At 35.8% G+C, this 26,637-nt stretch overlaps 1 protein-coding gene across 3 annotated transcripts in view; it reads right to left on the reverse strand.

Annotated features, from left to right (window-relative positions):
- Rdx (radixin) overlaps positions 1-26,637 on the reverse strand; it is an 85,521-nt gene that overhangs the window by 46,213 nt on the left and 12,671 nt on the right. For 2 of the 3 annotated variants that reach the window (XR_010049615.1, XM_063255723.1), the window contains exons 2-5: positions 21,614-21,691; positions 7,567-7,650; positions 2,094-2,189; positions 939-1,213 (exon numbers count right to left, since the gene is read on the reverse strand). Coding sequence is in view for 2 of the 3 variants with exons in the window: in XM_063255723.1 (XP_063111793.1) it covers positions 939-1,213; positions 2,094-2,189; positions 7,567-7,650; positions 21,614-21,625 (467 nt within the window). In the remaining variant the exon portion in view is untranslated. Of the gene's footprint in view, positions 1-938; positions 1,214-2,093; positions 2,190-7,566; positions 7,651-21,613; positions 21,692-22,114; positions 22,185-26,637 lie in introns of those variants that run through there. The other variant, XM_003462387.5, reaches the window with a different exon arrangement.

The following is a 26,637-nucleotide window of genomic DNA, read 5'->3' on the forward strand; positions in this document are numbered from 1 at the left end:
AACTACAATTGTACTATACAAGTTGTAAACCACCCATTTTGTGAATTATATTCACAAGCTGGATGCCAGGAAGAACAGAACTTTCATCCTAACTGCACATCAATTTATTGCAGTTCAGAAATTTTAGGCTGTATATATTCAAGGTAATGTAATTACCAAAGAGTAGCATCAGTATTCAAAACCTAGTTCCCCATTCTATGTCATGGGACTTTAAGATAACTTAAAGAGGTAGATCAACACTGTAGACTGGAACACAACACTAGAAAATAAGATTGAAACCCTTGGTTAAAAAGCCTTTTCAAAAACTTAAAAACAGCCTGGCATGGTGACAGTGCATGTCTGTGATCCCAGCAAACAGGAGGCTGAGGCAAAAGGACCACCTTGAGTTCGAGGCCAGCCTGGGCTACATACGTAAGTTTAAGACCAACCTGCACTACACAGTGAGACTCTGTCCCAAAAAAAGAAAAAACAAAACAAACTGTAAGAATAGCCAGGTATTGTTGCACAGGCCTATATGCCAGCATTCCTGGAGGCAAAGGCAGGAAGATCACAAATTCAACTCCACCTTGAACAACTTGGCAAAACCCTTTCTCAAAAGTTTTAAATAAATAAATAAGCATTTATTAAACACCTGTCTACATGTTTCAGAATTCTTACTAAACAACAACTGACATCCTTTTTCAAGCACAAAACATCAAAGCCTCCTTACTGGTCATGCTATGGAAATCAAGACAGAAAAAACTACTTTAGGCAATTATGGAGCAGATAAATCTATGTAGTGACTAGGTCATGATTTTTAAAAATATACTTGATCAGAAAACATAGATTCTGATCCATTTTCCTGAGATTCAAGTATAGGAAAAAACACTTTTTTTTAAATTTGAAACTTCCGGTGTAAAATTTTCAGAGACTATAACCTAAAGGCGTGTTTCACTTACCGCTGGGGTAACAGTCTATCATTGGCCAGGTAGCCTGGTTTATGAATCTCTTTACTATAATCTCCATATTTGGCTTGGACAGCATAGGAAGCCAAAAGAACTGCAGTTTCTGGTGGGCAATATATCTCATCATTTAAGATGGCTTCTTTAACTTGCAGGAAGAAAAGTCTTTGTGTTATTTCTTGAATTAATTCTTCAGAAACATCTTCAGGAAAGAATTTAGCTCTAAACTTGAACTGTAAGGGATTCTCTTTTTTAACATCTTGCTGTGTCACCTGGAATAATAATTTCAAGTACAATCATCAAAAATCTTAAATTCACAATAACTGAATCTAGTCACATCACATTTTTTTGCAAGGAAGTAAGTGAAATAAAAGATTATAAGTTAAAAAAAGATGAGAAAAAAGAAAAAGATGGAAACAAGTCTTTTATAAATAAGAAGGAGACAAGAGGTTGAAGAAGTGTAGAGGAATGAGACAAGAAAGAATCAAGTTATATCCTGCACAGGGACAAGTTCCCCACATTGAATACCTAAAATGCATACCTAAATGCATACCTAAAATGTACCAACAAACTTAATTTTAAAAAACTCTAAATCAGTAAGTAGCATTAAATATGACTGTGAATCTGCAAAGACACATGTAAGAAAAGAAAATTCTATGTTCAGCTATACTGAAAAGCTTTTCTTCACGTTCTTAAGAAGCTTATCTTGTGGATTTTTTTTTTTTCCACTAAGGGTTAAAACAGTGCCTTCACAGGGAGTTTTATCCCCCAGCCCTTTTTTAAATTTTTATTTTAAGAAAGGGTCCCGCTAAGTTGCCCAGAGTGGACTCAAACTTCCAATCCCTTTTTCTGAGCCTCACAGAATGCTGGGATTACAGTCCTGCTCAACCATCTCAGCTTTATGCTACAAATGTTTAAATCAGGGCGAAAGTACTTAGTTATCCCATTTGTAACACATACCTTAAATCAGAGATTCTTATATGCTAAGTTTTCAAGTGGAAAAATGAGCAATCTTTTTCCAAAGTAAGAAGATGAATTAACATTCTGTAATGATTAACAGACACAGCTGCGAAAGACTCAGAACTTGTCGGACCCTTGGCTTTCCGAGCTCAATCTCTAACTTCAAATATAAGTTAATTTGATCATACATACCTTTTTATTTAGTTTAAGCCATGTTGAATAACCTTTGCTATCAACATACTGCAGGCCAAAAAACCAGACCTCACGCAAACCAACGGTTTTCACCACCTGGAAAACAAAATAGTTCAAATTCACATTATAACTAGGTAACTAACACTAGACACTATAGATTGAAAAAACAAAACTATGTAAGCACAGATATATTGTTTCCCCATACAAAAAGCCTTTCCTAAGTTTGCCATTTTCAGTGAGTATTAAATTCAAATGTTCTTTTTTTTTTTGTTTTTTTGGAGAGGCTCTCATTTTGTTACAAGTTGAACTTGTGACCCTCCTGACTCAGCTTCCCAGAGTCCTGAGATTACAAGTGTATGCTGCCATGCCTAGCTTAAATTCAACTCAGGTTTTGTATACTCAATTTTACAGTACCATTTTAATCTTCCTTTCTTATTTGAATTTTTGTAACATCTCCTTATTTCCCATCATAACCTCAACAACTAACTCGGGAGAATATAAAGTTATAATCATCCTCATACCTCTTTCAATTTACTCCTCCTACAAATACAGTACTTAGGCAAACAGCATCACACCGGTACTACAGAAATCCACTGCAGTCTGCTTCACCTCGCTGAGCAGCACAGCGCCCTGGGAACCTCACCCTTCTGGGTCTTTGCTCGTGCTTCTTTCTCTCTGCCTAGAATGTTTCTTCTGTACTTTTATCACCTGTTGAGTACTTCAATCTTCAAGCCCCACTCAACTAATACGACTTCTATGAATAAAATTCTCCTATCATCCAGATAAAATTAATCACTTGTTCCCTAATGGTCCCAACATACTTTTTTTACTGGTTAAAATACTATTCTAGCCTATCATCATTACCTGTGTTATTTATTATTTATAGCATATTTATTCTGCTTTAATATGTAACACTTAGGAACAGAGATACAATTTTATTGTCTTAATACTCATGTTTTCTTGTAAAATTGTAAGCTTGTGGTAGGCACTCAAAAGTAGTAAAGTAAATGAAATGGTGGAGATACTCATACTATCCCCACATTTAACAAGTGTCTGTTAAAGGAACAAGAAAAACTGTACTTTAAAAACATGTAGGAAATAAGCCAGGGACAGTAACCTCATCAATGTTTAGAAAGCTTTACAAAACATCCGTTCTTAATGATAAATATTCATCTTTTTTTAATCTCCTAACACTGCAGGCTCTTGATTTCAAAATACCAAACTGAACTCTTTGCTTTACTTGCCCTTATCTAAAAAATTTCCTAAAATGATACATACAGATTTCTGGAAGATATGCAATATAAAGACTCACACTATTGATACAAAAGCTTATTAGTAAAAAACAATGAATGATGAAACAAACGGCAATCCCAAGGAATCACAGAGAACAGTTCAGCTGAGAGGGGCAGGAACAGGAAATGCACAGGTCAAGAGCGGCGCTGTGAAATGAATCCAAGCAGCCAGTCTCAGCTTTGGCCTGCAGTGCTTTGGGAGATTCACAGTGCTGGCTGAGCACAAGGAGCATGCAGCCTTTCAAAACAAACACAGGAGGACCCAGAGAGCTCAGCTGTGACGTACCCCAATAGCCTTAATCTCCCCACTGACCTTTCCCCTACTTCTTCAGGATATGCAAACAGCTACTTTTGATTACATACTTTTATAAGTGAAAACTGCTGGCAAAAAGTACTGTATAGCTATAAATTTACTTACAAGACTTACAGTATACAATATACACTACCGATAGTACATAGTATATACTATTGTGCTAATATACTATAAAGCATGCCTCTTTTAAATAAATTTGGAAGAAGAAAGATAAAAATACAGACATTTCAGTATTTCCTGTAACCCTAAAAGGTTTTCTTTGCACATTCCCTGGGCACATGGATACTTTTAATTTCACAAGCAGAAGTTGGATGAATAGACCCATAAGAAAGACTAAGGAAAGAACAAGCTGAAGGACTTCATTCCCTCAATGCAAGCGCCTCTAACCCTTGCAGCTGGCCTCCATCTAACACTATCATCGAAAGTAGGGCTTTGCTGATGATGTGGACCGTACACCTTCTCTTCAGAGGGCTCTGCTGCTGCTCTCACCCATTTACCTGCCAGCTCATCCACACACTCACTGCAACCAAGGTAAAAACTGCTTTTACATTCTTCCATTTGGGTCCAGGGCAGTTGTCAAGAAACAGAACAACGACTGAAGAATTACTAAGAAACCATAACAAATAACGATACTCAATCATCTCTATAACCATCATTCGCAGTGTGAATATAGCTGCGTGTAAAACTGTCACATACTGTTTCACGCACTTTATCTAGATTCACTTTTAATTCTCAAAAATAACCCTCTGAGACAGCAATGCTATCATCACCCTAAATGTACAAATCACAAAATGAGGCAAACAGATGAATGCTCCCAATGCCACACAGGCACTACTGACAGTACTAATGGCACCTTCACTGCAGAGCCCACACACTCTGAACGACGGCACCTCACTGTCTAGTATAGTGTGTAAGGGTTCCCTGGTGCCCCGTGAATGCAGTTCTACTTGAAAAAGTAAATACTTCACAAGGATAATACCAAAGAAGCTGACTGATTTTGATGATTAATTTCAATATAACATTTAAATTAGTTGAGTACAAGAAACACTAACTCTATTTGCATTTTTATTCAAAATACATATATTTATGTATGTTCGTGTACACACACACACACATGCACCAAGAGGCCTAAAAGAATCCACAGAACTGTCTATTAATTCACAGGCATGATGCACACAGATCATGCCTTATAGTTACACTTTTTGCTTTACAAATTTGCTCAAACATACATACAAAAAAAACCTGTTCATTAAAAAAACTTTTTAAGATTTAAAACTCATTAATTATCCAATCAGGAAATGAAAAATTTCTTAAAATTTTAATTTTTATTTCATCAAACTTCTATCAGACAGGCATGGTGGCGCATGCCTATAATCCCAGTATGTGAGAGGCTGAGACAAGAGGATTGCTGAGCCCGAGGCCCGCCTGGGCTCTGTAAGTGGGTTCAAGGCCAGCTTGAACTGCAAAGCAAGACCCCACCTCAAACAAACAAATAAGATATGTATCAGTATGTGATAGAATGGCACATAATAAAATCAAGATATCTAGTATTTACTGCAGTAATGCTAGACTCTTTTTAACGCTTAGCTAAATTTCCAGCCCTCTTTTTATTTTGAAATATGATCTGAGTAAGATGCCCAAGGTCAAACTTTCAGGGTTTCTGCTTTAGCTTCCCAGAGTGCTGGGATTGCAGGCACGTACCACAGCAACACCTGTAACTATCTCATTATCAAGATCAAGTTTAGGATCAGGGATCTGGCTCAGAGGGGCACAGTGCCTGCCTGGCAAGCGCAATATTGTGAGTTCAATTCCTGATACCCCCTCCCCCCTCAAAAAAAATCAAGTTCACCTGACCATACACAAGTATTCTCCTGTTCTTGTATAAAAAAAGTTCACATAAAGTTTATGTAAATACTATTATCCTTTAGATCTCAAGTCATGTATGACATACTGCCTTCCTCTCTCACAGCAATGTATCTCTTTAGTTTCTTGTTTGGCCTCTAGGCACTGATCTCTTGTTTCCTTTTCTCAATAAAACTTGATGACTTGCCAGGGATTTAGCTCAGCAGCATGAGCACCTGCCTGGCAAGCACAAGGTTGTGAGTTCGATCCCTGGTACCACCAAAAAAAATAAATAAATAAAACTTGATGACTTACAGAATTATAATACAGCATGGTTAGAGCAGTTTAAGTTTTAGAATACTACTATAGTAGGCCCAGACAATGAAATAAGAATCCCTAAAAGGAGTTTGTAAGCACTGACTTTTTTTTTCTTTTTCTTCAACATACACATAAACACACACAGACATGAGACTCTCAAGACTGAGGGGGGAAAACAAAGACAACCTCAACAGTCCCAGTTACCTAAGAGGACACAGCTGATCTCTATGTCCTATCCACTGTCTAGAAAATCTTGAGTCAGGGACAGCAAACTGCTGTTAACTGTTTCATTACAGCACACAACTCCCCATGCTTTGCTCCTACCGCCCTACCTAGGACCTTTATCTACTTCATTCAGAGCTACGTAAGATGTCTGTAAATTCCTTTCAATCACCACTACATTGATTTGCACAGGAGATGGTAAGGAACTGCTGATACTATTATTTTAAAATCCTATCCTACAATAACATGGATGGAATCAGAAATCATTATGTTAAGTAAGTCAGGCATAGAAAAATAGGTACCACATAATTTGTCTCATGTGTAATAAAAAAAAGTTGATCTTGCCGGGTGTGCAAATCCCAGCACTCGCATGGCTGAGCCAAGAGGATAGCTCCAAGTCTGAGGCCAGCCTAGGCTACAAAATGAGTTCAAGGCCAGCCTGAATTCCACTGTGGAACCACGTCTCAAAAAGACAAAAAAAGAAAAGAAAGAAAGAAATAAAAAACAATCTCCTAAAAACCAAGAACAGAATGATCATTAGGAGAGGTTGGAGAGAGTCAGGGTAGGGAGAAATGAGGAAAAGTTGGTTGATCAATGGGTTCTAAGAAGCAGCTTGAGAAGCTATTAAACAGAAAAGTGACTACAGATAATAATGTACAATACATTTTAAGAAGCTAGAAGAAAGCATTTCTAATATTTCACCAAAATGAACTGAGCAGGGGTCAGTGCCACTCACAGACTGTGGAGGGAGAGAACCACGATCTACAGGGCGAAGATCCCCCACCCTGGAAACCGTATCACTTTCACTGTTTCTCCTTTTGGGTTGGGGTTTATTCCCTTTTGTTTTACTTATGTTAACTCTGATGGCATGAGCAGCTATTTGAAAGACAGCAAGACATACTATGGAAGCCATTATGAATTCACTATTGGCTTGCTTTGAGGTTCTTTATTGCATCCATTGTTTTGTTTTTATTGTTTCTACTCTATCCCATTCTGTTCGATTTTTAATATGTCCGAAGGTGATATCTGCAGCTATTTCGAGGATAACAAAGGCTTTGTGGTAACTGCTGTTGATTTCAAAAGACGTGGAAGTTCTGTATCATTTATTTTGGTTTATTTTGATTGACTTTTTCCCTTGGTTTTTTCCTCTTTAAAATAAAACAATAAAGTAAAAGCAAGAACTGAGCAGGTACATTAACAACTTTAAACTTTATACATTATATATATGGACATTACATTATATATAATTATGTGTATGAATTAAGTCATTTTAAAATTTAAAAAAGTCTTACTCCATAAATATAGGAATGAGACTGAATAAAGAATATCCCTATAGCTGATTAGTTACCTAACTACATGCTACGAAAAACTGCAAGTGCTACATTGTTGGATTATTGATGAAAGTATAGGAAAACACAGACACAGAAATATGCAATAATATCCGTATTATGGTGTCACAAATTGCATGCTGCATGCTATTAAATACCTGGTCAAAAAGTTGTTTCCCAGTTGTATTGGGCTGAATGGCAAATTCCAACTCTGCATCCATTGTAGTTACTCTTACATTGATCTGTAATAAAAACAAAAGGGACAATCTAAGAAAAATAATACACTTTTTAAACAGGAATTCTGATTTATATTTGCTTTATTAAAGTGATAGATTTTAGTTATAGGAAATCTTAAATCTATTTGAAAAAGAAAGATTATGAAGTCCTCATTTGCAAACATCTATTACTAAATCTTAACATACACTGGGTCATTGGCGACTGGACCTTCTGTGCTCTCATTTACCCTTTGCAACAGTACTGGGAGAGGCTGTTTTCATTTCCATGGGAACCCATAAGGTCCCCTTTACTTGTCCAAGGACCATAGATTTCAAACGACAGAACAGGTTTTAAATTAAATCCTAATGTCACTCACTAGCCCTTGTTTCTTTCAACATAAAATCTAATACTATCACACTGCAAATGTATTCTTTACTTTAATTAAAAAAACATTTTTATAAAGCCCTTTTACTTGCTAGACTGCATTTTAAGAACTAATGTTTTGTGTAAATACAATTCTAATGAGGTATCTTAAAACTTAGCATGCCACCTAGCATGCCTTAGCAAAATAATTTTTAGCCTACAACAGCATAACCCCTCATGTGGTCCGAATCTGTTTTGTACCTTTAAAATATGAAAACTCTCAGACTATTTTCCTGTATCTATCTTAGTCACTACAACAACTACAACCTCAGCATACATTATGGCTTTTACCTAAAATACTAATCAAATCTTACAGATTCATCCTCCTTTAAAAAAATCTTGTTCTTACAAATGTGTTTCTTGACACAAACAAGTTACAAAGGCATATTACTTTATGAAAATTCATCAACTACACATTTTTGACATGTTCTTTAATTATAATTATCAATCAACACAAATTATACAACACACATAATCACTGATGTATTCTTTTAGTATGAACTTTCTACTTCAGTTTTCAGAAAATGCAACAGTCTGATTTTTCACAATTATAGTTGTAAGATTCAATGTTTTGTGAATTTTATATGCCCATTCTCTTGTCAATGGATATTGTTTGCCATTGCTATGAACATTCCTATACATGTCTCCCAGTGCATATCAGAATCTCTCTAGAGTTTAAGTATATATCCAGAATTCCTAGATAAAATACTGTATTTCTTACAGTAACCTTACATTGTTACATTATCTTACAGCATAACTGTATCAACTTATACCCCTATTAACAGTGTGTAAGAATTCTTATTTATCTCTGTTTTCAGTATATGCTCAGATTTCTTACCACTTGACAAGACTGTAGGTATACAACACTATTATCAATATGGTCTTAAAATGTAGATTACTGGTGATAAGGCTGAGAAAGTTTTTATACAAAAATGTTACATGGCAATCACAATTCTAAGATGACCCAAATAGAAGCATGACTGAAAGACACATTCCTGCATCTGCTTCCTCACTGCCATGGAATAAGCAGCTGTCCTCCACCACATGATTGCATCATGTTACTTCTGCCTTAAGGCCAGCCTACCATGGACTGAACCCTCTGAAAAAGGAAAGAGAAAGAAAGAGAGAGAGAAGGAGGGAAAAAGGGAGAGAGAGAGAAACAGAAACAGAAAGAAAGAGAGAAAGAGAAAGAGAAAAAAAAAGCAAGCAAGCCAGCCAGTCAGTCAGTAAGCAAGCCAGGCGGCCGGGCAGGCAGCCAGGCAGGCAGGCAACAAAACTGTCCTTCGAGTTGTGGGTAAGTGCTGGCTATTTTGTCCCAGCAACAGGAAAATGACTAACACAGACACTGAAATCCGAATTTCATGTAATATTCATGTAGTATAAAATATTTTTCAACCACTGAAAATGTAAGAAAATCATGCTTAGCTCATAGGCAGTACAAAAACAACTGTCTCCCTTCATTTGGATTGTGAGCCATAATCTGCCATTGCTAATATAAATAATCTTAATACTTTCAAATCATGTTTCTACCTTTCCATTTCTTAAATTGATCCCTTTTTTCTATACAATAGGCCTCTTATTCAAAGTTTGATAGCTGCAATAATACAGCGTAACTCTTATTTCTGATTTTAGAAGGAATATTATCATATTCAAATCAGTTTTTATTTTAGGTTTCCTTTTAAACCTAGCTTAAGAGGTCACAGTTTTTATTTTTTAAATGGTGAGTGGTGATTCAACTTTAGCAACTAGGTTTTCTTAATTTATCATCATTTTCTCCATTATACTAATCATGCAAACGTCTCAGACAACAGCAAGATGGGGAACAGCAGAGAAACAACCTCTCCTGTATTTGGAACCTAGATACTGGAATACATAGCAACATGAGAAAGAGAATGAGAAAAAAAGTAGGTACCAGGAACCCAACAAATATCTGAAGGTAGACTCAGAGCCCACAGGGACAGCAAAGAGCTCAAATCTATAGAAGCACACAGTGACAACTGGAGACCCCACAGGCCACCAAGGAGAAAAGCACTAGTGGAATGGAGCAGTGAATGCAGGAGAATACAATAGCTATGGTTTCGGGCACCTAGAATAATATAGTATTTATGACAATTAACGAAAAAGTATAATATAGTACAAAAAACTGTTCACAGAAGTCATGGCAGAAAATTTCAGAAGCACAGAAAAAGAATTTGACATACAAGTAAATGAACCATACAGAGCTCCAATTAGCAATGATGTAGCCTGCAAAAGTATCTCTCCAAACTGACGAAGAAATACAGTATTTCCAAGACAAAGAACACCTGAAGAAATTCATGAGCACTAAATCAACACTAAAATATGCTAACTGACATTCTAGAAAAAGAGAACAAAGACAACTACAGGAACTCCAAAAGAAAGAATAATCCAACAGGCAAGGAAAGTAATTAAAGGATAAAGAAAGGCAACCAACAGGAGGAAATACACGTAACAAGGACAAGTCAATACACATCAATTATAACCAGGAATGTTAAAGTTCTTAATTCACCAGTCAAAAGAGACTGGCAGAATAGATCAAGAAGCAAGATGCAACAATACGCTACATACAAGAAACACATTTAATTAGAAAACAAATTCGAAGACCGAAAGTCACATGATGGGAAACAACACTCCATGTGAAAAGAATCCCAAAAAAAGCAGATCAAGAGAGACCAACAAGATCTCTACATCCCTGTTAAGGGAATAATCCTAAAAGAAAAGAAAAAAAAAAAACCATAAATGTATGTGCACCACAAACCAGTGCAACCGGGCTGGAGACACAGCTGAGTGGCACTGCATCTGCCTGTCAAGTGCACGATCCTAAGTTCAATTCCTGGTACCAAAAACAAAACACACACACATACCAACCAGTACAATCAACTATATAAGACAAATACTAAGAGATATGAAAAGTCAAATAAGCATGACTACAACTGTAATGGGAAACTTCATTACCCCGCTGTCAGAAACAGACAAATCAACTAGACAAAAACAACCAATAATGAAATACTAGAAATGAACCAAACTTTTGAACAAATGGTTTTGGTAGATGTCTACAGACTGTTCTACCCTACAACATCAAAGCACACTTTCTTCTCAACTGTACATGGGTCTTTCTCCAAAAGAGACCACATACTAGCTCATGGAACATGCTTAAGTAAATGCAAAGGAACTGAAATCATCCCATGTGTATTATCAGACCACAGCACAATGAAATTGAAATCAATGGCAAAAGAAGCCACAAGAACTTCACACACACATGGAAATTAAGTAACGGTCTCCTGAACAACCAATGGGTACAGATGAAACTAAAGAAATTATACAGCTTCTACAATTAAATGATAATGTCAATACAATACATTAGAACTTACAGGACACAAATGAAAGCAGTCCTAAGAGGGAAATTTATAATGGTGAATATACAGGGAAGCAAAGTAAGCTCAAATGGACAAACAATGTTGAACTTCAAGCTTCTAGACAAAAATCAAGTCGTCTAGAGCTCATATGACAGAGAGAAATAATAAAAATCAGAGCAGAAATCAAAGAAATGGAGACTAAGAAAACAACACAAAGAATGAATCCAAGAGTTGTTCCTTGAAAAGTTAATAAAATTGATGAACCCTTTGCCAATCCTATCAAAAAAGGAAAGAAAAGACTCAAATTTACCCAATAAAGAATGAAAAAGATGGAATCAAAACAGATCCGGCAGAAATGCAAAAGCTCATCTATACCTACTTCAAGAACCTGTATTCTAGTAAAATGGAAAACGCAGATGAAATAGACAAATTCCTAGATACATATGAACTACCAAAGCTAAATCAAGAAGATAAATGAATTCTAAATAACACAGTCTATGAAATTGAACATGTACTTAAAAACTTATCAACAAAAAAAAGTCCAGATCCTGACAAATTCACTGCTGAATTCCATAAGAAATTTAAAGACCTAATACCACTACTTCTTAAACTATTTAATGAATTTGAAAGGAAAACAATATTCCAAAATTCATTCTTGGAAACAAAACCAGAGAAGTACCGAATCAAGAAAGACAGTTAGGTCAATATACCTCATGCATATAGTCGCAAAAATCATCAGTGAGACACTGGCTAATACGATGCAGCAAATCATCAAAAAGATTGCACAGCATGAACAAGTATGGTTCATCCAAGAGATGTGGAGTGGTTCAAGAAACACAATATAATACACCATATTAACAAAGTCAAGAACAAAAAGCGTATGATAATGTCAAAAGACGCAAAAAAGAAAAAAAGTATTTGACCAAGTCCAACATCCATTCAGAATAAAAGCTCTACAGAAAACTGAAATAATCTAATAAAAGTAATTTATGACAAACCAACAGCCAATGTCATACTAAATGAACAAAACTGAAAGCTGTTATCATTATTTGCAGATAACATGATACTGAACAGTACTCCCAAAACTCCACCAACATACTTTTAGTTAGTAACCAAATTAAATAGCATCGCTAGATACAAAGTTAACAAGTAAAAAGTAATACCAATCCTGTACACAAATATAACAAATTCACTCAGACAAATAAGGAAAAATCACACCTTTCACAACAGCATCCAAAACAATGAAATACTTAGGAATCATTCTAACGATCTCTACACTGAAAATTATATAGTATTTTGAAAAAGCAGATCAAAGAGGGTATCAGAAAATGGAAAGATAACCCCTACTCTTAAATAGGAAAAACCAATATAATTAAAATGGCCATATTTCTGAAATTGTTAGGCAGATCTAACACAATCCCTACCAAAATACAAATAGTATGTCTCACAGAATTAGAAAAAACAATCCTAAAATTCATTTGGAGCCAGAAGAGATCCAGAGTAGCAATAGCAACAAGGGATACAGCAACAGCACGGCAATGGGCATCACAATTCCTGAGCTGAAATTACAGTACACAGCTGCAGTGATAAACACAGCATGGTACTAGGGAAAAGTGGGGGACTCAAGGATCAATGGACTGGACTAGCATATGCAGGAAAAACTCCAAACATCCTTATCTCTGACAAAGGAGTCAAACACCTTCACTGGAACGATAGCCCTCAATAAATGATGCTGGAAAAACTGGCTTTCCAGGTGCCAAAGACTAAAACTCTACCCGTATCTCTTCTCATGTACTAATGGAACTGGATCAAAGATCTAAATATTAAAACAGAAACACTAAACCTGCTGGAAGACAATCGTGTAGGCAGGTTTATGAACAAAACCCCGATCCTCCTGGAAATATCACAAATCATCCACAACGGAGATCCCATCTCGTTAGAAAGCTACTGCACAGCAAAACAAGAGTGAAGAGACAACCTACAGAGCAGGAAAGAGTTTTCACCAGCTGTTCCTCAAAGGACAATGTGGAGATTCCGTCTCACTTCAGAGAGAATGACTATTACCAAGAGGGGCTGCGTAGAAAACCCTTCTGCTCCACTCCTGGTGGAAATGTAGACTGGTGCAACCACTGTGGAAATCAGTGCGGAGATTCCTCAAAAACTCAAACTACAGGTTCCATGTGACCGAGCTAGTTCCCTTCTTGAATTTTTCTGAAAGAATTAAACCATCACACCACAGCAATATATGCAAGCCCATGTTTACAGTGGCAGCTAAATCTGTAACAGCTAAATCTTAGAAACAGCCCAAACGTCCATCAACTGATGAAGGGATAAGGATGATGTGGTTCTTTTATACAATGGAATTCTACTTTGCCATAAAGATAAATTTGAGACTTTTCTAATTAAATGGATCTACCTTGAGACCATACTCTTAAATGAAATCAATCAGATGCATATGTTCAAATATCACGTTTCTTTGATGTGAGAAAATAAAAGTATAACTAAGGACCAAAGTGTGTAATAGATATTGTGAAATAGGGAGAAAACGTTCAAATGGGAAGGGGAACTAAGGAGGAGGGAAGGAAAGAAGGAAAAAGGAAAAGAAGAAAATTCAAGGAAAAAAATGGAAGCAAAACTTTTGTAAATGAGGTGAAGAGGCGTTAAAGGGAGCACAATGGGAAAAAAATTAAGACTCCTACGCACACGTACAAATTTCATATGAATATTATATCTAAAATATACCAGTAAAATAATTATAAAAAACTTTAAAACATAATTAATCATGTGGCTGTGGTAGGTAATGCTTGCTGTTTGACCACCAAAATCTATTAGAATTATACAGCTACTGGGTTATTTTTCTTAGAACTAGGTATGCCTACCTGACTAAATTCTGATGAGCAGAGCCCATGCATTAGAAGAATACTACTCCTACACCTAAGCTTAAAAAAGTGGGAGCACCTCTTCCCTACGCTGTATCTTCTTGTCCTACTGGCAAGAACCCATTCATAGTTGTAAGACAACTTCAACTATTAACACCATAATGCCTACACATCTAGGGTAGATATTCGCAAACTTCATGGACTTGGATTTCTGTACACTATTAAAAACTACTAACCATGCCAAAAGCTACACACACACACACACACACACACACACACACACACACACAATCAGTATTCTCATTAGAAATGAAAGCTTAGGGCTATAGTTATCGTTCAGTAGCCAAGCAGTTGCCTGGAGTGCATGAGCCCTGAGTTTGATCCTACCACTGCAAAAAAGAGAAATAAAAGCTGACAAAACTTTTAAATATAATAATGTGCCTATTACATGTTAAGATAAATAATACTGTGACAATAAAACACTTGTAAGTAGGTGTGGGAGGGCAAGCATTAATTGCAGCATCTGTGTGTCTGAAGCAGTCTTCTAGCTCTGAGGCCATCCTGGGCTACATGGTGAGACTATGTCTCCAAAAAGTGAAGAGGACAACCTACAAATAATTTAATGTTTAATTTTTTTAAAGCACTAACAAGCATCTTTCGTAATCTTTTCATTTGTCCTGATAGCAATTATTTGAGATAACCCCAAAGCATTTTTTACCAAGTCAATTGTACCTTACAGTGAAAAAAATAAAAAACAGGTTTACAGCCAGACACGGTAACACACTCCTGTAACTCCAACTCCCAACTGGTAGCGAGGCTGAGGAAAGAGAGTCCTAAATTCAATGCCAGTGTGGCAACTTAAGTAGACACTATCTTAAAAAAGTAAAAGGTCAGGGACATGACTCAGTGGTAAAGTGTTTTCCATGCATATACAAGGTTCTGAATCCAATTCCTCATACTGCAAAAAACACAGCTTCACAGAAAATGATCTGATGACCAACCAAGGTTATACAACTATTAAGTACAGAGTTAAAAAAAATAGTCAGCATACAACATGGAAACCAACTTAGGTTTCTTTAAACCTCTATTTTGAAAGAACAGACTTACTTTTATTATTTATTAGAGTAAGTAATGGGTTAGCTATTCTCTGACCTTAAGGAAGAAAACCACTATTAATGTTGAAATTTTTTTCTTCTAAATTTTTAATGCATTAACACACGTAACTGATAATCAATAAATTTTATTCACTAGCTAAGGAATACATAAATGTTCACTTAATTACAGTTAAATTATTTTCCAACACAGCTGTATACTTCTGCATTTCTACTAAAAACATTTACATCCTCACTTATACCGCATTACCTGATCTTACCTGTCTTTAACTGTTGTTATCCTAATAAGAAAGTGATACTTCATGGTATTTCTGACAACTACAAACATGTGGAATCTGTTCATGTTTGTGAGTTATTGATATAGCTTTTGAGAAGCAGATGTTCAACTTTTTTTTTTTTTTTTTTTTTGGTAACGGGGAGCGAACTCACAACCTCACACTTGGCAGGCAGGTGCTTATGCCTCTGAGCTAAATCCTCAGCGCGAAAAAAATGTTTGTCCATTTAAAAACTAAGCTGTCTTATTGAACTGTAAAACACACACACACTTAATACTTTGTCTTTCTGGGGGGGTACTGGGGATTACACTCAGGACCTCGCACTTGCCAGGCAGGTGCTGTGCTGCTGACCTAAATCCTCGCCTTTTTTAAAGACCAGGGTCTTACTACACAATTCAAACTGGCCTTGAGCTTCTTGTGACCTTCCTGCCACGGCCTCCCAAGTGCTGAGATGACACACATGAGCCACCATACCCATCTTCTGTTTTGTTTTGCTTTTCATTAAACTTACTGGTGCATTTCAGCTACACACAATGACCATATTTATTATAGGGAATCTGTATCTGCACATGAATACCTTGATCTTTTTTTCCCCCATTCTCATCCCTTCTCTTCAAACCTCCTTCCTCTCCCTGTTCAGAAGCTGCCTTCATTTTATCCTTTTCTCATTATTTCCTTTCCCTTCCCCTCCATATTTCCCTTCTCCTTTGAACAATTTCTTCATTCTTCACGACAGCTATTGTACATTATTTATTTTTTCAGTTTCATACACCAGAGAATGCGGTACTTACATGGGTCTAATTGCACTTATTTGACTCTCAAGGTCCATCCATTTAGCTATGTTTCATTTTCATCTTGCTTTATGGCTGAATAATACTCCATTATATTAAAAATCCACATCTATTTATCCATTCATTGGTTCATGAGCTCTTGGGCTGCTTTCAAGACTTAAGTTATTACAAACTAGGCCACTATAAATGTAGGAGCATATACATTGCTGTGATATAATAAGTATTAATTCTTCTGGGAAGATACTCAGAAGGGGAATAACTGGGTCAAACAACTGCTAATCCCAGTGTGTTTTGGGGGGTATTTTTTTTTTTTGAGGAATCTCAATACCGATTTCCACAGTGGAGAAATGCGCCAGCCTACACTCCCCAAAACAGTGGAGAAATGTTCCTTTTTCCTCACAGCCCTGTCAGCGACTGGTTAATTTCTTGAAGATAGCCATTCTTTCTGAAGTGAAATGGAATCTCAGCCTTATTTTAATTTGCAATTCTCAAATCACCAGTGATGCTGAACCTTTTTTTCATATATTTATTTGTCATTTATATTTGAGAAATGTCTATTCATCTCAGATGCCCATTTTTGGATTGAGTCCTGCAATTCAGAGGGTCTGATTTTTTTCCAGTGTTTTGTATGTTCTAAATATTAGTCCTTTGTCTGACAAAAAGTTAGCATAAATTTTTTCCCATTTTGTGGGTTGTCTTTTCACTCTACTGCTGATTTCTTTGGCTGTGCAAAAGCTTTTTAATAAAATGAAACTTTTAATAAGCTTTTTAATAAAGTCAATTTTTCGTGACATTTCCAGTACAGGGTTTTGTTCACCAAGTCTTTGCCACACTAACATCTTCCAGAGTTCCACTAGACTACCTTTCAGAAGATTTATTGTTTTTCCTTTAATATTTAGATCTTTGGCCCATTTTGATTTTAGTTTACTGCATGATGAAACGTAAGGGTCTAGCTTCAACCTTCAGCACGTGGAAAGCCAGCTGTTCCAGCACCATTGTCCATCTTCCAGTGAATGTCTTTGGCCCCACTGTCAAAGATCAGGTGGCAAGGGCCTGGAATGTGACTGCGAGGCACAGTGCCTGTCTGGCAAACACAAGCTCCTGAGTTCAATTCCCAGTTTAAGAAAAAACTCAGATGGCACAGTGCATGTGGAGCTCTTTTATTGCCAGTACCATGCTGCTTTTATCACTGCAGCTTTGTAGTATAATTTCAGGGATAGTGATGCCTTACCCTTACCCTTACTGCCTAGAACTGTTTTTGCTATTCTAAGCCTCTTTTGGTTCCAAATGAATTTTAGCAATGTGTTATCTAGTTCTGTGAAGTATGCTAATGATATTTTGATTGAGGTTGCATTATATCAGTATAGAAATTGTGGCCATTTTCCCTGTTGATTCTTCTTAAGAACAAGGGATCTTCTCATTTTTTGATATCTTCTTCGATCTCTTTTTCCAGAGTACTATTAATTTTCAATGTAGAGATGTTTTACTTCCTTGGTTAGATTGATTCCCAAGTTGGTTTTTTTTATAATGCTACTGCGAAAGTGGCAGTTTCCCTAATTTCTCTCTCAGTGAGTTATGACTGACTTTGTATCCAGCTACTCTATTGAATCTGGTTATTAAATCTAGAAGTCTTTTAGAGTCTTGTGGAGTCTTCCATGTATGTAGAGTAACATGTCATCTGTAAATAATATAGTTTAATTTCTTCCTTTCCTATCATTATTTCTTTTATTTTTTTGGTATCTCAGTGCTCTGGCCTAAGTTTGCAGGACTATATTGAATAAGTGTGGAGACAGTGGGCATCCTTGTCTAGTTCCTGATTTTAGAGTGAAAGTTTTTATCCATTTAGCATGATGTTAGCTAAAGTTAGCTAAAGTTAGTTGTCACAGATGGCTTTTATCAGACTGAGATAAAGACCATCTATTCTGATTTTCTGTAGGGTTTTTATCACGAATAGATGTTGGACTTTGTCAAATGTGTTTTCTGCATCTATTGAGATGATCATGTGACTTTTGTCCTTTGTTGATTATTAATTTGCTTATGTTGAACCATACCTGTATCCCTAGGATGAATGTTACTTGGTCATGGTGTATAATCTTAATGATTTGCTGCATTCTCTTTGCCAGTACCCTGCTGAGCATTTTTGCATCCATGTTCATTAAGGAGACTGGCCTATAGTTCTCTTATTTCAGTGGGTCATTTGTTGGTTTTGGTATTAGGGTAATACTAGCTTCCAGGAATGAATTTGGGGACATTTCTTTCCATTTCACTGAAGAGTCTCTAGTGTAGTGGTATTAGATCTCTAAATTTCTCTTATAACTCAGCATAGTATCCCATGAGGATCTGAGCTTTTCCTTGTTGGTAGGTTTTTAATTACATCTTTGATTTCACTGACTGATACTGAGTTGTTTAGAATTTGTGTGTCTTCTTGATTCAGTTTTACTAGTTTCATTAAGTGTCTAGGAATCTGTCCATTTCATCTGTGATTTCCAATTTATTAGAATACAGGTTCTCAAAGTAGGTACTGATGAGCTTCTGGATTTCTGTATTATCATTTCACCCTTTTAGTTCCTACTTGTGTGAATGAGTTTTTTCTTTACTTTTTTGGGTAAGGTAGGCTAAGGGTTTATCAATTTTAATCTTTCAAAGAACTCTTTGATTCACTGGTTCTTTGTATTGTTTTCCTAAGTCTCAATTTCATTAATTTTGGCTCTGATCTTTATATTTCTTGCCTTATATGAACTCTGGGCTTGACTTGTTCATTTTCTAAGAGTTTGAGATTCAACATTAGGTTGTTTTTTGAGCTTGTTCTGTCTTCTTGATATGGACTGCTATAATTTCCCTCTTACAACTACTGTCATTGCACCCCATAAATTCTGGTATATTGTATCAGCAGTATTATATTCAGTTGTATATACTGTTTAATTTCTTCTTTAATTTTATTTGTGACCATTGGTGGTTCACTAGGATATTATTTAATTTCCATGTATTTATGGAGTCTTTGTGGTTTCTTTTGCTGTTGATTTCCAATTTCATTGCACTATGGTTAGACAGTATGCATAGGATAATTTCAATTGCTCTGCATTTACTTAAGCGTGTTCTATGAGCTTGTATTTGGTCTATGTTTGACAATATCCCATGTACAGCTGAGAAGAATGGGTACTCTGATGCTGTGGAGTGGAATACTCTATAGACATCCATTAAGTGCACCTGTTCATAGATTTGATTCATATCTGATATATTTTTATTTTTTTGTCTAGTTGAAACTACTTGTGACAAGAGGGTGTAATCGTTCTCTATTACAACTGTGTTAGCGCTTACCAGATTTTTCATGGTCTATTTTCTTACAGTTAGGTTTCATAGAAAAAAAAATAAAGGTTTTTAAATTTGTCTCAATTTCTTTAATAAGAGGCTCAAACTTTTTGTATATGTCCTAAGAAATTCTTGTCTATGCCAAAGTCACAAAGTTTTTTCCTGCATTTTCTCCTTGAACATTTATAATTTGGTCTTTTGCACTTAAGTCTATTCCATTTATAGTTAGTTCTAGAATATAAGAAAAGGGTCAATGTCCACAATTTTCCTGTGTAGGTAATTCTTTGTTCCATCAACATTTGTTGAAAAGAATTAAATTTCTCCATTCAAGTTTGTGACGGTTTCATTAAAAATTTAATGATTATAAATGTGTGTAGGTGTTACATCTGTTTCTTGGATCCTATTACCTATCCTTTCACCAATACTATGAAGTCTTACTTTTGTATCTTGAAGATAGTGTATAAACCCAGGTGTGTAACATTCCCAACTGTTCGTAAAATAGCTTTTACATTTGGTTTCAACCAAAAAAGTCTGCTGGGATTCAACTGACTGGAACTGGATTAAATTTACCAATATATCTGGGAAGAACCAATATTTTAATAGCAACTTGCAAACAAATCTATAAACATTGCATAGTTGTCTGTATTTTTAGATTTTTAATTTGTGTATACTACTAGGTATATATTCCAGGACCTTCGTACTTAGCTATATCCCTGAACCTTTCTTAATTTGAAACAGGGTCTTGCTAAATTGCCTTAACTTCCAACTCTCCTGTCAGCCTCCTAGAGTGCTAGGATTTTAAGTATGTGCCATCACACCAAGGTTGATCTTTTAATTTCTTAGTTTTCAGTACAGATTCTGCACAGCTTCTGTAATTTATGTTCTTCAGTTTGCTAACTTTATTTTTCAAACTATGCTAGGGATGTATTTTTAAAACTATTGATTTTTTTTTAATATAACCTTGTATCTGAAAATCTTGCAAATTCAGTTATTAGTTCTACTAGTTGCTTTATACATGTATAAGGATTGCCTACAAAACAATCCCTGTCATCTGTAAATAGAAAAGTTTATTTCTTCCCTTCTGGTTTTTCTACCTTTTACTTACTTTTATAATTTCCCATCAACAATGTCCTTTGCTACCAGCTGAGTTTTTAAAGTCATTCCACAGTGACATTTATGCCAGAAAATTCTAATAACTATAATCAATTTTCTTGATAAAGATTATTGGTCAACATTACTGAGAAAACTCCCATTTTATTCGGTGAAAAACACCCTAAGACAAAAATAACTTTAGTGCAAAAGACCCACATAATTTTAAAACTAAGTAAATTGATCATGAGTATACAAATCTCAGAGGATATAATATTGACATCACTAGCACTGAAGCTAGAGTTACGAAAAATTAATATGCATGCATCCTCCTGACCTTTCATTATTTCTCTTAACAATAAGTTACCATTTATTGAGCAGTGAATGTGTCCCAGCTTGCTTTGTCACGACACTCCCTGTGTAAGTTAACTAACGATGAAATCAAGTGGACAGATTGAACTACATTAACAAAGATCATCCACCTAAGTGGCACAACCAAGAAAAGCACTATTAGTTTGACCTCCAAAACCATGAATTCTAATTAACTACAATGTTACCCATACTTCTTCTTTACTGGCCACATAATACTATGCTCTAGCTACACTAATCTAAAAGTAACATTAACAGTAGTGGTCTTTCCTTCCAACAACTTTCCTGTATTTGACCTACTCCAAAAAATAGTAATAATGATATTCTTTATTAAGTGAAGAGTGTCAAATGTAATAAAATATACTTACTGGTTTCGGCATTTTCCTTCTTTTTCTGTTACGGTCTTTATAGGAAATTTTCACGTATGTAAATCCTGTTGTCCCCTTCTGTTAAAGAAAAAGTATAATTCATCCATTATTTTTGTATAAGGTTTTTAAAATTCTAATTAAAACTTACATAGAATAAGATAAAAAAGCATTTTAAAATGTGGGTGTGGGTTAAAAGTAACAGACCTCTCTTACTCTAATTTTCAGTGCCTTCGTACACACATATCAAATCATACAGTGTAAAGCATGCCAACCTCCTAAAGGCTTCAGTCTAGTTACAGACTACACAGCAACCAGACAATGGTTGAGAAAAACTCAAATGCTGCCACTGTCACTCCGAGTGACCCCTGTATCCAGCCTAGTGCAGGAGACTGTAAAAGTGAGGATGGATTCAGATTCTTAAAAACTAAGTTCAAGAAAACTTTTGAACCTTTTATCTCTACTGTCAAAGGCAATGGGAATGCTACACATGGTGGTGCACACCTGTCATTCCAGGAGTCAGGAGGCTGAGGCAGGAGAACTGCTGCTGTGAGTTCAAGGCCATTCTGAACTATAGTGAGATCCTGTCTCAACAACAACAACAAAAAGACAATAGGAAAACAGGAAATTTTACTGTAACCTACGAGAAAATTTTCAAAAACACTATTTTTTTCCTTGAGAGCTTGAGTAGAGGAAAAATATCTGAGTTTCTTACTGATTTAAAGTGTATAAACAGCCACAGTCCTGCACACTAAAATCCAGAGCAAGCTAGTGGCTGACAATGAAATTTAGAATTGCCCTCACGACCAATGTATCTTCACCTAGGACAACACATTTCTTTAACACAAATGAACAATAACAATGAGACACAATTTCAAAACAACATAATGGAGATTAACAAGTGTTAACATACTGCACACTGTTATTTTCAAACAAGGAAAACCGTAAATGTTCCTACTAAGAAACATTAAGAATGGAGTTTTTCCTTATAAGTCTACTAAAAGATCTAAAATAATTAGTTGTCCAGAAAAAAAAATACAATTCCAAATTTGAAAACCTACAGTCAGAAGTGCTATATTAGAGAAGAAACTTGTCTAGGTAATATCACTGCCAAGAAAATTTTTAAAAAATAATCTCCCTAATTTGCCAGTCAGAATATTAGAAGCTTTATTTGAATATTAAAATGTATTTATAAAATTAGTATATTTAAATATTAAAAACATGATTTAGAGCAGCCTACTCAGGACCCCTTCTGTCTCTTTCTCAAAACAGAAGCTTTCTTTTAACAAATATATTCTGCTCTTAAAAAAAAAGAACATGATTTATAAACTATTTAAGAAATACAGGCTGGAGATTTAGCTCAGCGGCATAAGCTCCTGCCTGGCAAGCGTGAGGTTGTGAGTTTGATCCTTAGTACAAAAAAAAAAATAAAGAAAGAAAGAAATATGACTACATTTTACACGTCTTTTGGGGAAGGCCAAGCTAGGATTAAACCCATGATAGATAAGTGCTCTTCCACTGTGCTATATGCTAACCCTTTCATGTTTATTTTTAGACCAGTCTCAATAAGCTGCTCAGGGGCTCAAACTTGGATCTTTCTGTCTCACTCTCCCAAGCAGCTAGAATTATGAGCATGCATTGATTCCTAACTTCAACTCATATTTCATATAACTTTATTCAAAATCCTCATACATTATGTGCAATAAAAATGTATCAAAACTATGCGACTTTCTGAATCATAGTCTTCCAGATTAGTATTTTTAAGTCAGTATATTTACACAATCAAATATTTATGCCAAAGCTTAAGTTTATGTTAGGATCCCTTGCCCCATTTGTACTCTAAGAAGTAATTTTTAATGCCCACATCGGAGTTTCTTTGCCCCCTTTTTTTTTTTGATACTGGGAATCGAACTCATGACCCTGTGCTTGCCACGCAGGTTCTCGTGCAGCTGAGCTGTGTCCCCAATTGTCTAGTTTTTTTATGTTTTGTTTTTTTTTTTTTTTTCTTTTTTTTTTGGTGGAGAGCTTGTTTGGAAGGTCTAGCAGGGAAGCACAGCTCCTTGCACACCATTGTCCAAGGACAAAGACCTCCTGTGTGGGAGTGGGTCGTCCCCTCCACCGCATGAACAGCTCTGGGAGAGAGGCACAAGGGGTGGTGAGCGAGGAAGGAGACACCTGCTTGGCCAGCCAGGGCACCCTCACATCCTGGCTGTTTGTTGTTTTTACCAAATCTGATACAGATTTCTCTGCCTCTTTCCTATGTTTAGATCACTTACCAGATGAACCCTGTGAGCTTCCTTGGCTCCTCTGAATTAAAGCAGTTCGAAAGCAATCATCTTAAGCAGAACTTTCAGGTCCAAGGTAAAGAACAGCATGCTGTGACCATTATTCCCTCAGCATTTGGAAGCCACCATCTCATTCTGACACCTCTTGCTGCTAAATCTGCTGTCATTCTAACTCATTCCTTTTCATTAATCTGCTCTTTTCTTTCTAGTTTTCTTTTATAACTTTTACTTTTCTTTGGTATTCTTCCTTACATTTTTCTCGTTCAAGATTTGGCGAGCCAGGCATGGTGGCACATACATGTAATCCCAGAACTTGGAGGCCGAAGCAGGAAGATTCCCACAAGTTTGAGGCCAGCCTGAACTACATAGGCAAGACTTTGTATATACACACACAAAAAAAACTTAGTCCTCTCTTTTATTTCAGTTAATTCTAAATTATCTCAAAAGAATAATAATGCTATCTTTACTCACTGAACATGAAGTGATTACTCAACAATGCCTGCATTCATCAAATACTTTATAATTTTGTTTATTGATTATTTCATTTTCTAATAATAAAAAACCAAGAAAGCAAATTAAGACAGGTCACATGGTAACTACTTTGTAGTTGAGAAAATAAAACTAGCCCATTCTTAAAGTAGTTTGTCCTAAATCTCACAGGTAATTAATGGACAGAACTTAGCATCTGCTCTTTCTACCACATAAACCCTCTTTTCTCCCCCCCCCTTTTTTTTTTTTTTTTTGTCTTTCTGAGACAGGGTCTCTCTATGCCTTTCAGGCTGGCCTTGTGCTCACCTTGTAGCCTAGGCTGGTCTCAAACTTGCAGCAAGGATCCTCCTGCCTCAGCCTCTCGAGTGCCAACTGCTGGGATTACAGGGGATTACAGGCATAAATCACCATGCCTGGCTCAATTTTTTTTTTTTTTTTTTTTGGTACCGGGGATCAAACTCATGACTGAGCACTTGCAAGGCAGGCGCTTATGACGCTGAGTTAAATCCCCAGCCCTCTTGCTTCTTATATTAAAAAAAGTATTATCAAATCATTTAAATTGTACAAATATAATCAGAGAAAATATTTTAAGAAGAACAAAATTTTGTCACTTGCTGGAAAATGGATGGATCTGGAGATGATGTTGAGAAAAATAAGCCTGACTTAAGGTAACATTTGGTATGTTCTTCCTAGTTATGTGGAATCTAAAAAAAAGACGCCAAAGAAGTAGAAGAGCAACTATTATCAGACAAGAGGAAAGGAACAAGTGGTAAGGACAGGGAAGTGTAAGGGCAGGTAAGCGGAAGCTGGATATGTGAAGCCCTGTATTGAAATACTCAGAACACTGGAGGAACTGTTTCATGAAACAAAGAATGTAACAGTAAAATATAATAACCTGGAAATCTTAGAAAGAAAATGCGTACAATGGTACAACCACAAAAATTTTAATTATAGTGCTGTTTATAAGTGTATGTAATACTAGTTAAGTGAGTCATCATACATCTCAGACTCCACAGACCATAAAGCACCTAATCAAAAAGCTATAGAAAAATATTAAGTGACATGGAAAAATACAAGCTGCTGAAGAAAAAGGCAAGTTATAGAGCAATCCACAGAATATTATCTTTATTATCACATTTCTTTTTAAACAGGTGATGGAGAAGAGTCCAAAATGAATATACTCCAAAATATTTAAGTGTCTCCAGCATTAGAATGAATTTGCAAATTTCTAAAATGAAAATATACAACTTCTGTAATTAGAAAAATAAAAGAAAATTAAGACTATTCTAATAAAGCTCAAGTCATAACTGTATATACTATTCAATAATCCAGGTTTAAAGTTTTTTCAAAAAGAAAAAGATTCTAGTTTTAGAAAATATGACTAAGGAGAATGTATACATCATGATAAAAATGTATTTCTAAATCCCTACATAGGTAAAGAGATACTAAAACTAAAATAATAGAAAAATATTCAATAGCCACGATCAATTGCTATGCAAAACACTTAACAATCCGTTAAAAAAGAAAATCCTACTTTAAAAATGAGCCAGGCTTCATACCTGTAATCCCATACAGGCATGTACCTGTAATCCCAGGACTTGGAAGGCAACAGGAGGATCAACCTGAATTCAAGGCCAACCTGGGCTACATAGTGAGTCCAAACTAACCTGAACTACACAAGACCCTATCTCAAAAACACATACACACATACCTACACACACACACAAATGAACAACTGCTCTACTAAATCTACAAGTCAAAACAGCTTTCAGGTATTCTTCCTTACGTAAGCAGCTAACTAGGGAACTCGGTTACACATGCTACTACTGAGGAGATGATGCTGGCAAACAATAAATATCTGGCAAAACCAAAAATCTGGCACCATATTTATAGAAAGTTGCCGATATTCATGAAATCCTAAAGGGCTTTTTGAACAGAAAATTCTGCTTCTGGAGTAAACCCTACAGGAAATAAATCAAGGAAAGTAATCTCTACCAAAATATTCTCAGCAGCACTCTTTTCAGTAGCCAATGAGTAAAAATCACAAAGTAATGTTGCAACTATGTGATAACATGACAGATATTCAAAATGGTATTTTCGTAGGGGGGCTGTTTCGTTTTTGCGTATTAGCACAAGCTGTGTCAACGTTTACATAAAGGTAAGTGGAAAGATCAAACATATAAAAGTAGCCACTCTTACAACTATTTAAAAATACAGTATTATTACAAAAGATATCTGGATAAACAAAAATGG

The sequence above is a fragment of the Cavia porcellus genome, unplaced genomic scaffold (genome assembly GCF_034190915.1).
Source record: "Cavia porcellus strain 051 isolate PalLab524CR breed Dunkin Hartley unplaced genomic scaffold, mCavPor4.1 scaffold_9, whole genome shotgun sequence".
NCBI lineage: Eukaryota > Metazoa > Chordata > Mammalia > Rodentia > Caviidae > Cavia > Cavia porcellus.